At 44.3% G+C, this 13541-nt stretch overlaps 1 protein-coding gene across 1 annotated transcript in view; it reads right to left on the bottom strand.

Moving 5' to 3' along the window:
• CPZ (carboxypeptidase Z) overlaps positions 1-13290 on the bottom strand; it is a 32607-nt gene extending 19317 nt beyond the window's left edge. Inside the window, exons 1-3 of the mRNA XM_081925636.1 lie at positions 13103-13290; positions 1476-1505; positions 643-1017 (exon numbers count right to left, since the gene is read on the bottom strand). Of these exons, the coding sequence (XP_081781762.1) occupies positions 643-1017; positions 1476-1505; positions 13103-13187 (490 nt within the window). The 5' untranslated portion in view covers positions 13188-13290. The remainder of the gene's footprint in view (positions 1-642; positions 1018-1475; positions 1506-13102) is intronic.
• Positions 13291-13541: the final 251 nt, after the last annotated feature.

Consider the following 13541-nt stretch of genomic DNA (forward strand, 5'->3'; position numbering starts at 1 on the left):
CTGGTTAGTTTATTCGTGCATAAATTATCAACTACATATCTAATTATGTGACTGACATCTCCGCTTTCCTTCTTAAAAGACTGGCTGATTGGCAATCCAGATGACAAATGCATCATCTGATTCAGCTCAGGTTGAAACAAGTTGATTTCAGCAACCAATATTCAATTGTAACAAAATGAGTAACTCAGTTGACCTCTAGTCAAAGTCCCTAATACGCTGGAATTATATTGGTAGGAATTATTCTGTAGGCTACAAACATAAATACCGTATTTTTCGCTCTATAAGACGCACCAGACCACAAGACGCACCTAGTTTTTGGAGGAGGAAAACAAGAAAAAAAATATTCTGAATCTCAGAAGCCAGAACAGCAAGCGGGATCGCAGCACAGTGATCCCTCTTATTGTTCTGGCTTCTGGGATAGCTGCGCAGCCTGCCTTTGCTCCATAAGACGCACACACATTTCCCCTTACTTTTTAGGAGGGAAAAAGTGAGTCTTATAGAGCAAAAAATACAGTACTTTGGATTGTGGCCAGGGCCTTTAGGCCTTTTATTTACAAGGACATGCCAAATTTCTAGGCCTGCTGACTGGATCTGATCGTCGCAGCCTAATATACAACATGCAGACATGGCTTTGGTCCTTACCTCGCAGCTTTGCTAATGGATCAAAGCATCCTTCTACTTCATCGACGAAAAAGCGATCACAGTCTAAGAAATATGGCCATGCCATGTCAATCGCATCAAAGGCAGGAAGGCAATTTTTCCTCAGAGCTTCACAAACTTTACGACAAGGCTTAACAATTTTTCCCTCTTCACATTTTGGGGCCATAATAGAGCAGCCTAGAATCCTTAGATCAGGATTGCATTCTCCCTGCAGCAAGTTATGGAGCACACTCATCAAGATATATTCGGAGCTGTATTCAATCACTCCTCTGGACTTCTGATCCAGCAAATTAGGGAAAATTGTTTTTGAGTAGGACACATCATTGCAGGATCCCAAGCTGATGTCCACACATGTTGCTGTAAGAAATCAGGAGATAAGTAAACAAATGTTTCTTGTTAAGTCTTCTACCTAAAACAATCTAGTATTAAACATAGCACTTTCCTTGAATTTATTAATTAGTGGCTTGTCTGGAAACTCTTCACAGGACTGAGGCATCTAGGTTGTTTAGAGCTTTAAACATGTTGGCACATGGAATTGGGCCCAGAAGCAAACTGGGATCCAGGACAGCTGTTTTAAAACAAGGATTCCATGAGCACTATTATTATTATTATTCTTCAGGAAGGTAAATAGTGATATGGCAAAGCACCCCCTATGTTGAATATGAAGAGGTTCATAGATATGTTGGCCAAGTTCCTACATGGGGTGAAGCAGTAGCATTAATTACTCTGAGTGAAATATGGGCATTTTTGTCTCTCTTTGTGTGAGAAAATCTGGGAAGATTTTTCAGTATTTAGAACAAAAACAGATATCTTACCTTTATTTTCTGATGGGGTTTGACACTGAGCTGGAAAACAAAGGTGGAGGGTGGGGGGACAGGTTGTAATGAAATAAATTAAAACGTGACTGCTTCAAATTGCAGCATATTAGATAGAATTTTAACACATTGAAACCATTTTTACACATCGAAACCATCTGCCTACCCAAAAATATTAAATGTATAACTTCTGCTTTGAGAGTGAGTTCAGTGATTGGATGCCAAATCTGAATGTCCATGAAAATGCAGAAACAACTTATGGTCTGTAACTAGCTCAGGAAGAACTCTCATCATCAGTTCGTGTAACTTTACATACCGTATTAAAGATTCAATATTGTAGGTTAAATCTGCACTTTAGTCACTAGGTGGCAATGCAGACAGCAGCCGAGAGAGTTAAGTCATTTCCAAAACTCATTCTCGGATCTCATCATTAAGTACTAATGCATAGAAAGTCCAGGGAAGGGGAGGGAAAGTAGATTGAGGAACCAGAAAACATATACAGTGGTACCTCGGGTTAAGTACTTAATTCGTTCCGGAGGTCCGTTCTTAACCTGAAACTGTTCTTAACCTGAAGCACCACTTTAGCTAATGGGGCTTCCCGTTGCCGCTGCATGATTTCTGTTCCCATCCTGAAGCAAAGTTCTTAACCCAAGGTACTATTTCTGGGTTAGCAGAGTCTGTAACCTGAAGCGTATGTAACCTGAAGCATATGTAACCCGAGGTACCACTGTAATAGACATAGATCTTTAAAGGAGCCTTTGCAGCCTGCAATTTACAAAACTGCTAGAGGCTGTGCTCACGTTGCTTACCAACACCACAAAAAACCCCTCCCTGGCCATCCCCTCCCTTTACACCTCCACCAATCTATGGAGATTGCCAGGATTTTTGTTAGGGGCAGGCAGGACTTGGGGGGGGGGGACAGTTAGTTGGTCAGTTAGTTAAGTATTTCTATTGTTTTACTTGATCTAGGGGGGCAACTGCCCCCCCGGCTACCCATGCCCCAATTCCTTCTCCTTACAGATCACCCAAACCCTGACCCATCCTTCACAGATGCCAAAGCCATGCCCAGATAATTCAAAGCACAATAACACCTGCACCAGCAGCTGGTCGTTCCAGTAGGGTTGCCAAGGAAAAAACCAGTACACCCCGAAAGTTGTTGAAGTTTTAGGAAGACCTTAACATTGTTGAGCTTCATTTTAAGAAACCACCAAAATTGTTGTTGAGCTTTTCTTTACAAAAACGATAAAAACACGATTTTCCGATTGACTCGGAAAAAGCACCACCTTGGATAAAGCACCACCTTTTGGAAATGCTCCCCCCACCCATTGTAAGCCAGGCTCCTTGGAGTACAGAAAGTACAGAGAATGTATTGGCATATAACTCTCATTTTGCTTTGTATTTATGTACTTAAGCCCAGATTGTGGCCTTATAAATATATATTGAATTTATTCCTTGTTGGCCAAGTTGTTGATATTTGTCATGTTTTAATTTACAGTGGTACCTCAGGTTAAGAACTTAATTTGTTCCGGAGGTCCGTTCTTAACCTGAAACTATTCTTAACCTGAAGCACCACTTTAGCTAATGGGGCCTCCTGCTGCCAGAGCATGATTTCTGTTCTCATCCTGAAGCAAAGTTCTTAACCCGAGGTACTATTTCTGGGTTAGTGGAGTCTGTAACCTGAAGTGTCTGTAACACGAGGTACCACTGTACTGATATGGTCTGCATTTTGTACATTTGTATTTCCTATGTTCTGTATTTTGATGCTTTTAATGTTAGCTGTTAAGTCGCTTTGGGCACAGTTCATTGTGGAAAAGTGGCATTAAAGTAAACTCAATCAATTAAGAGTTGGCGGCTACAGCAGCAGCCTTTCTCCTGCAGCTAGCAGAGCCACAGGAAGGCTTGCAAAGGCCACTCTGCACTGATAGGGCCTCCCCTTTTCTACCCCACCTGCTTCTGTTTGCCCCTCCCCTGCCCATAACAGGTGGGGCAGACCAGGAGAAGAAGAAGAGTTTGGATTTGATATCCCGCTTTATCACTACCCAAAGGAGTCTCAAAGCGGCTAACATTCTCCTTTCCCTTCCTCCCCTACAACAAACACTCTGTGAGGTGAGTGGGGCTGAGAGACTTCAGAGAAGTGTGACTGGCCCAAGGTCACCCAGCAGCTGCAGGTGGAGGAGCGGAGACGCGAACCCGGTTCCCCAGATTACGAGTCTATCGCTCTTAACCACTCCACCACACCAGGGCTCTGCTGCCTTCCCTCAGCCTCCAGCACTGCTGTGGCCTTAGTGGCAGGGTAGGTGAGAGAGTGTCAGCGGAGCAGGATGGTCCTGGCTGTTCCTCTGCAGCTCGCCTGGGCTGCTTGCGCGCCTCCCTGCCTGCTGTTCTGCAAGTCATGTTGCACTTTGCATGGCCACCAGCTTTTGCCCTGCTGAGTATGTTATCTTGATATTGGGGTTTTAGTGTGAAATTGTGGCCTTACTTGTTGCAGGCCTCTGTGAGTGATGCATACTAGGGATAAGGGATGCGGGTGACGCTGTGGTCTAAGCCTCTTGGGCTTGCCGATCAGAAGGTCGGCAGTTCGAATCCCTGCGACGGGGTGAGCTCCTGTTGCTCTGTCCCAGCTTCTGCCAACCTAGCAGTTTGAAAGCACACCAGTGCAAGTAGATAAATAGGTACCACTGCGGCGGGAAGGTAAACAGTGTTTCCATGCGCTCCGGTTTCCATCACGGTGTTCCGTTGTGCCAGAAGTGGTTTAATCATGTTAACCACATGACCAAGAAAGCTGTCTGTGGAAAAACATCAGCTCCCTCAGCCTGAAAAGTGAGATGAATGCTGCACCCCATAGTTGCCTTTGACTCCGTCCAGGAGTCCTTTGCCTTGCCTTGCCTTGCCTTGCCTTAGTAGAGATATGTTCTGAGTGTGCCCCAAATAACATGGCAAATTGGAGTGATTCTGGCAGTTTTTCATGTGCCTAAATGGAATTAACAAGGCTTCTCAAGGTCCCTCTGTGGCCTTGTTTCCCCTCAAAGAAGTTAGATGTGCAGCCTTCCCCCTGCCCCACTTCGCCTTTTCTTTTCTTAGAAATGAAACCAGACTGATTGGGGAAACGCCCAGAACTCCAGAGGGGGTGGAGAGGTAGAAGGGATCGGCAGACGTTTAATTATTTCCCCAGTGCACTGCAATCACAGTGTTTGCGGGGAAAGATGTTGAAGTAAATAAACAGTTGTTCTTCAGTTGGGTTGTCATTCTTGTACACAATCCATTTGGCTATGAAAAGCAAGCAGCTAGAGTTGACTACTGGGATAGCTTGCTTCCTTCCCAATCATTCTTCCTCCTACCAAACAATTAAACATCATTTCTTTCTCTTTCTCTTCTTCACAAAGGGTACTTTCAGAAAGGACTGAAAAGCATGATTTCCCTATTTTTTATTTCCATAGATATATAGAGATAGATAGATGATAGATAGATAGATAGATAGATAGATGATAGATAGATAGATAGATATAGATAGATGATAGATAGATAGATGATAGATAGGTAGATAGATAGATGATAGATAGATGATAGATAGATGAATAGATGATAGATAGATGATAGATAGATAGATAGATAGATAGATAGATAGATAGATGATAGATAGATAGATGAATAGATAGATAGATAGATAGATAGATGATAGATGATAGATAGATAGATAGATAGATGATAGATGATAGATAGATAGATGATAGATGATAGATAGATAGATAGATAGATAGATAGATAGATAGATAGATAGATGATAGATGATAGATAGATAGATAGATAGATATAGATAGATAGATGATAGATAGATAGAGATAGATAGATAGATAGATAGATAGATAGATAGATAGATGATAGATAGATAGATAGATAGATAGATAGATAGATATAGATAGATAGATGATAGATAGATAGATAGATAGATAGATAGATAGATAGATAGATAGATGATAGATATAGATAGATAGATAGATAGATGATAGATAGATAGATAGATAGATAGATAGATAGATAGATGATAGATAGATAGATAGATGATAGATAGATAGATAGAGATAGATAGATAGAGATAGATAGATAGATAGATAGATAGATAGATGATAGATAGATAGATGATAGATGATATAGATTAGATATAGATAGATAGATAGATAGATAGATAGATATAGATAGATAGATAGATAGATAGATAGATAGATAGATAGATAGATAGATGATAGATAGATATAGATAGATAGATAGATAGATAGATAGATAGATAGATAGATAGATAGATATAGATAGATATAGATAGATAGATAGATAGATAGATAGATGATAGATAGATAGATAGATAGATAGATGATAGATAGATAGATAGATAGATAGATAGATAGATAGATAGATAGATAGATTAGATAGATAGATAGATAGATAGATAGATAGATAGATAGATAGATAGATATAGAGATAGAGATAGAGATAGAGATATATAGATATAGATATAGATATATAGATGTAGATATAGATATAGATAGATGATAGATAGATATAAAATCACCTAGCAAAAAAAGTCCCTGGACCTTTTGTAGGAACTTTGTTGAGTTTCCTACCCAGGACTGCCACCTCCATCTCCCCAGTTTTCATTTTTTTAAAAAAAATAATATTTATTAGGAATTTCCAATTATAACAATATAAAAAACAAAACATCCCAATTTAAAATCTTATTTTCCATAACATCTTTCCAAGACTTCCCCTCCCCTCCCCCTCTTGTATTCCAATTCTTACAAATAAATTCAGCAATTTCTTATCCCAAATTTTGAACTTATTGTCATTAACCCAATTTAAAAATATTTGCCCACCTCCTAAAATCGACCTGTTCCCTTCCACGCGTTCTCCCCTTTAATATACATGATAGATTAAAATATAATAAAATAAAATATAGTTTTACACCCTTTGGATTCCAAATTTCCCTCCCCCTTTTCCCGGTTGCGTTCCCAATATTTATCAAATCTGATGTCTTCCTGGAGCTCCCACATTTATTTAAGCCATAGTCCTTTACCAGTCGTCTTTAATTTTATATGTCCAATCTTGGAAGGAGTCTATCTCAAAAAGGCCCATTTTTTCCATCCAGACTTTTATATACTTGGGAGTAAAAACTCCAATTTTACTTCTTTATACTTTTTCAAATCTGGATGTCCCAAATGTTCCCGCTTCCAACTTTGTCCAATTCTTGATTGTCCTTGTTGTTCTTGTTGATCTCTCTCCTCTTTTTCCCCCCCTTTTCTTTTCCTGTTTACCTGCACAAATGTTCCAATTCCAAAAGCTTCTAAATTCCTCTGCAAAGGCTCTGTTATTCAGGAACAAAACATAATGCCAAGTCCCTTCCATTCTTCAATAGATAAGTCTATTGTCTGCTTTGAGTGTGTAAGTCTCTGTAGCCAAAATAGTGTTCCATTTCTGCAGTTTCCCAGGAGATAAAGAGTTCTGTTCAAATTCAATGCCAACAGCTTGTAATGTCCCTCAGCTCCTCTAGGTGGATTGCAATAACTCAGTTCCCTTCCAGATCACGACCACCAGACATAGTAACTTATTATTCCTTGTTTTAAACATTTTAAATCCAAATTATAACAAATGTAACCGGCAAAGTCCTCGCAACAAAGTTCTTTTTGTTCTTCTGCTTTGACAGCTCTTTGACAGCTGTCAAAACCTCTCCTTGTCTTCTCCCGGCGCTCTAACAAAAACGCTCCCAGGTTCCGTGGGGGGGGGGGTTACTTTTTGATTCGATTCCACTATTCTCCTCCAGCTCAGTCTTATAATTTTTCATCGCGAAATTTAGTAACTTTATCAAAATAGGGTTGCGCTCGATCTTAGATGTTAAGTCCTTTACTTTAGCTCCTCTACAACAGGGGGGGGCTGACTTCCTTTTTACGCCTCCCCCGCTCGTTCCAAATTTTTTATAAATTTATCGCCTTTTTTAATCCAAGTTCCGATTACTCACGGGTTGTACTTTAAGTCTGAATTTCCAATAGAAGAAGTCAGCGCTCTCCGTCGAAAGGCATGCGGCTTCGCTCGGTAGGGGAAGCGGAGGACTCAAAGCACCACCCCCCCTCTGTCACCCGTTCCGTAGCCTTTAAAAAGGCTCCTTCGCGGGTCGGGGGGGCTTAAAAGGTGCCAGCCGAGTCACCATGTCCATGGGTTTCAGCGCCCATGGTTTTTAAGGGTCCCCGCGTCACCGGCGCGGGAGGACCCAGCCCCTGCCGAGCAGGCTCCCTCCGGAGCTTGGAGGGAGTCCGCCATTCGGCGATGGCGCCAACCCGGAAGTCCATCTCCCCAGTTTTCAAACTGATTTTGCCCATAACAAACTGAGGGAGAGAACTTGATTGCCAATTTAGGGTGGGAAAACAAAAGTGTGAGCTTGTAAGAGAACTGCTGTGTCTGTTTTTTTCTGAAACCTGGCAGTCTTCATCCCCTCAGAAGAGGGGGCCTTTTCTTCAGTTTTAAATTGTCTTTGGTTTGCATCGAATTCAGAAAAAAGTAGAGACTTTAGGCAGTACCCAACTAAGCAGTTATGCTAGTGTAACAACATTTAGCTGCACAATGTATTTTCCCTGTCCTCTTCTTGTGCCAAATTTTGTCCAGGGGTTCCCCCAACCTTCTGGAGCAGATTTTTTTTTGGGGGGGGGAGTGCAGGGAGTGGGGGAGTTACATTGCACAGCTAAACGTTATTGCGTAAGCATAACTGTTCACTTGGATACAGTTCACTTGGATAAGATTCCCTAAGCAAAAACCCCCCTGAATGGATCTGCCTGAAATCAAGCAGGTTTAAACCACTCCTTTGACTGCAAATTTCATCCACTTACGTGCAATGGGGGGATTAATAGCAAGTTTTATATCTCCCATTATAGTCAATGGGAGTGAAACAGCTTCAAATTTAACATATCAGAGTTGGACCCAAATACTGAATCAAAATGATACAGCACAGATTCAAAACGGGTGGAGCTGTTTCAAAACACAGCAGATACAAGGCAGATATTGTGGCCGCTGCACACATTTTAAAAATGGGATGTACATTCCAATGCTGCATAGCTAAATAAATAGTTTCTCCAGCTTTGTATTTCTGGAATTTACCCTGTAAGGAATGATGGATGGATGACAAATAAACCAACAGAAATTATCTCTGCACATGGAAGGAAACTTTCTCTAAAACATAACCCTAGGTTAAACTTAACCAATCTAACATTCCAATATGATTTGTAGCGTATCCCAGATTGCTAAAGAGATTGCAGGATATGTGGTACATACCTCCACCTTTGGTGGGAGTGTCCCCTGGTTTAATTATTTTGGTTGGCAGTTTTCAAAGAAATTGAATTTACTGTACAGTGGTACCTCAGGTTAAGAACTTAATTCGTTCTGGAGGTCCGTTCTTACCCTGAAACTGTTCTTAAACTGATGTACCATTTTAGCTAATGGGGCCTCCCACTGCCACCGCACAATTTCTGTTCTCATCCCGAGGTTCTTAACCCGAGGTACTATTTCTGGGTTAGCGGAGTCTGTAACCTGAAGTGTCTGTAACCTGAAGCATCTGTAACCCGAGGTACCACTGTATTCAGTTTGCCCCACAGCTTTCCCTTTTGCCTTTGTTTGAAGGTAGTAATAATGACAACAAACTTTAAATTCTGCAAGCCTTTCTATAGTCCAAAAATAGAAAACGTTATATGGCCTCTGTATTTCCTCATGACTAAATAATGTTTGGAACTTTGCTTTTCTAGAAAAGATAACTTAGCATTTAGGGCTATTAATGACACTGCAAAACTGGTCTCTTTTCATTCTGTATGGGAGGAATTCATCTTTTATGCAAATACCGGTACCTATCAGTTGCATCAAATGTTACCTGCTGCTTCCCTGGACTTATGGAGCATGTGGTCCTTAAAAAAGGATGACATTATTATTATTATATTATTATTATTGTTATTGTTATTACTATTTGTAACTTTCATGTACCCTTTACATATGCACTATTGACCTGAATCCAATATCCTGTGTTTGTGATCCAGAGTTCTCTTTTGTTTTGTTTTTAATAAGCTTGCTTATACAAAAATCCAATAAAAATATTAAAAAATAAAAAAAAAATAGAAATGATGGATGGACATAATGCACAATGGTAATTCCTACAGCTGGATAGAAAGGAAAAATAAACAAAGAAAAGGAGGCAGGTTTTCCAACTTCCTCTCCTTTCCCCCTGACGGGGCCTCACCATGCCTGGCAACATGACTGGAGCCTGTGTCTGCCACTGAGCTGACCCAGCGCTTAGAAGTAGAGATGGGGCTCTTCTAACTGCTCCTGCAAGCTACAGCTGGGGCCTTGGCTACCACAAGTCAGTTGTGGAGAGCTCTGGCCATGGCTGCCACCCTCCTCTTCTCTCAGCCCCAGGTAGCCAGATGACCCACATGTAATGGGGGGAAGCAGGGCTGGCCAGGGCCGTCCTGCCCCTTGGCATTTTGCTTGGGATGCCCTGCCTCCTCCTCTTCCTCCTCTGCAAGCATGCCATAGCACCACCACTGTCTCCTCCACAGCTGTGCTATGCCACCACCACCAGCAGCAGTGGCAGGTCATACCGGTGCCAGAGGAGCCAGCGGGGGTGGGGTGCACTCACAGCAGAAGAAGAGGCAGCACACCACAGTCCTCAGACCCACATTTGCTGTCTGAAGAACCCACCTCACGTTGCCTCATGGGTGGGTGGGCCAACTCTGTGTTGGTTGCTCCTGGACCTTAAAATAGCAACCCAGTTTACAGAGATATATGGAGACAGCTATGAATAAACTGGGGGTGCTATGGATATGTGTGTGGGTCTTTTGTCTTAAGGGATGGAGGTGCCACCAAAATTTAAATTCCAGTTTTTAATTTTGAAATTTGCACCCATATATACATTAGCATGTATGTTTTATGCAAATTCATTTCCTCTTTTTGGTGATGTTTATCCTCTTTGGGGGACGCGGGTGGCGCTGTGGGTTAAACCACAGAGCCTAGGAGTTGCTGATCAGAAGGTTGGTGGTTCGAATCCCCACAACGGGGTGAGCTCCCGTTCCTCAGTCCCTGCTCCTGCCAACCTAGCAGTTTGAAAGCATGTCAAAGTGCAAGTAGATAAATTGGTATCGCTCCAGTGGGAAGGGAAACGGCATTTCCGTGCGCTGCTCTGGTTCACCAGAAGCGGCTTAGTCTTGCTGGCTACATGAACCGGAAAAACTGTCTGTGGACAAACATCAGCTCCCTCAGCCAGTAAAGCAAGATGAGTGCCGCAATCCCAGAGTCGTTCACGACTGGACTTAACTGTCGGGGTCTTTAACCTTTATCCTCCTTGTGGCAGTGCATAAGTGGCCACTCTAGGTCATTGGCTGGCTGGCTGGATGAATGAGAGAGAGAAAATCCATCTAGACAAATGCCCTTGCTTAGTAGGACCTCTAGATCTGTCAGTGCAGATGCAATTTGCTTTGGCTTGCTCCACTGCTGTGGAGTTGCACTCCTCTTGAAGAATCAGGTGTGCAGCTAGGTAGCGTTCTTGGACCCAAGTTTACTCCTGAATGCTCAGGGAGCTGCTGTGGCAAGGACTGCCTTTGCCCAGCTGAGACTGGTACACCAGCTTCAGCAATTTGTAAAGAAGGCAGATTTGGCCATGGTCACACATAACTGAGTCATATCAAAGAGTGCTATAATGCTCTTCATTTGGAGCTACCTTTGAAGAGTGTCCAGAAACTTCAGCTGGTTACAAAATGCTGTAGTCAGAATTTTGACTGATTCCAGATACTAGTAACATGTGACTTCTTTGCTAGATCTTCATGACCTGCTGGTCAGTTTGTAGGTCCACTTCAAAGTGCTGGTAACTTAGGACTAGGATACTTGAAGGACCATCTCCTACCTTAGGAACCTGCTCATTCCCCAACGTCACCAGGATAGGCCCTGTTTCATGTCAAGCTGACCTTGCAGAAACAAGGCTGGCCTGAGACATTTTGGCGCCTGAGGTGAACCACAAGGGAAGAAGGGGTGAGTGAAGATTTACATCAGGAACATGGGGGAGGAGTAAAGATCTACATCGGGAACAGGGTGGGGGAATCAAATCAACCTTATCCAACAGTTGTGGGAATCAAAGGCCATGGGGGGTAGGGCTGGGCAGAGAAAAGACCTGCTTTGAATCATGCTGGGTGGACACAGAGCCCAGGAGAACCCAGCAGGCAGTCCCCCATCATTTTCTCCCTGGGAGTAGGAGACCAGCAGCTCCTCCAATTCCCCCAAGAGGCCACTGTAGAGGCAGCATTGGAGGGGGGGCTCCAATGAATGTGCTGTAGCCATTGCTACCACTGTGACGGCAGCAGTGGGCGATGCATTCCTTGGACGTCTGATCTTTTGCCCCTGTGGGTCCTGCCACCTGAGGCAGTCACCTCACCTTGCCTTATGGATGGGCCAGCCCAGCCCTAGAGAGACAAGTGGCCACTGTGAGCAGGAGCACCTTTTTCCAGGTTAGACTGCCATGCCAACTACAGCCCTACCAGGATATGATAGGCATAGAGCTGCCTTTGAAAACAGTGAAGAAACTCCACTTAGTTTATATGATGGCTAAAAGACTGTTAACTGAATCTGAGCTGTCTGAGCACATCATATTGTTTTGCCGTCTTCACCAGCTCCCAGTCAATTTTTGGCTCCAAGTCAAGGTGCTGGTTTACAGAGCTTGATGCTTGATAAGATGCCCATCCTTGCACCAAGCTCCTCTCCTGACTCTTGCTCGGAAGCCAACCCTCCCCATTGGCTCAGATTGCCCAAGGAGGCCAGTTCAGGGTTGGAGCAGGTTCCTTGGCTCTGAAAGACCCATGGGATGCCACGAAAATATGCCACGAGGGACCCTGCTGCCTGCCTTGCTGGCCCAAGCCTACCAGCATTAAATGTCAAGGCTGGGATCAGTTCCCTGGCTGCGTTCTAGGGGCAGGTTGTGGAACTGGGTACAATGAAGGGAATCCTTTCCCTCCCCCAAAACTTTTTGAGCCGCCACAAATGCTTCCGAATATTTATAATAATCAACAGAAAGAATGGAGATGAGTATCATACAGGAGGAAAAAGAAGGATCTTACAGAGTTTGCCAACCTGGTTCTGAAAACCTGGTTCTTGAAGGCAGCGAGTAGGAGAAGAGAAGATGAGCAGAGCTGCCGCCCCCCTTTTAGCCCCCTCTTTCTGCTTCCTCCAACCGGGAGCTGAAGCCCCCTTATGGCTTTCCAGGGCCCGATGGAGCGCGCAGCAGACGGAGGCACCGGAGAATGAAACTTACTGGTTTTAAGGAGCCCTTTCCTCCTTATCTCTTTTTTGGCCACGCTCAAAGTTCAATGCACAGGAGACCCAAAGCGCGCACACAAAATTACAGGCGAGGGACCGGCCCCTTTGATGAGTGGCCAAGACTCTGTTCCTGGAAAGAGGAAATCTCACGTCTCTCCGCATCCTGCAGGGACGGTGCGATCCTGCTCTGCTCTGCAGGAGGAAGCCCTTGAGCCGGCGCTGCAATGGCAAAAGCACCCCCGGGTGGCTGAGCCCCCCCCAGCTCCCCCTCTCCCGAGGCGCCGCTTTGTGGCTGATCGCCTTACCTTGAGCCCCCTGGCCGGGCTGGCAGGCGGGGGCGGCGGGGTGCAGAGCGCCCACGAGGGCGCCCACGAGCAGAGGGAGCCACATGCCGGGGCCCTTCGCGCGTGGCCGACGCCGTGATGTGGCAGCACCGGCCAGCGGCTCCTCCACGTCGATGGAGCCACACGCGCGCGCTGCTCTCTGGCCAGCCGCGAAGGGACCGAGCGCGCCCGCGTATTATGGGATATACGGCGCGGGGATCGGGTTACAGCGGCTGGTATTCCTGGGTGGAAAAACAGATTTATAGGAGCCTCGGGCTGGGAAGGGGAATAGGGAGGAAGCGGGGGGTGGGGGGCTCCTTTTTCTCCGCCAGGCGCGCACATCCTGCCAGATCTGGCCGCTCCTCCTTCTCCCTGAGCGAGCAAGACCCCAGCAGCACGTTTGCTGCTGCAGCTGCTAGTG

This window comes from Podarcis melisellensis (assembly GCF_964234715.1).
Source record: "Podarcis melisellensis genome assembly, chromosome: 9".
NCBI lineage: Eukaryota > Metazoa > Chordata > Lepidosauria > Squamata > Lacertidae > Podarcis > Podarcis melisellensis.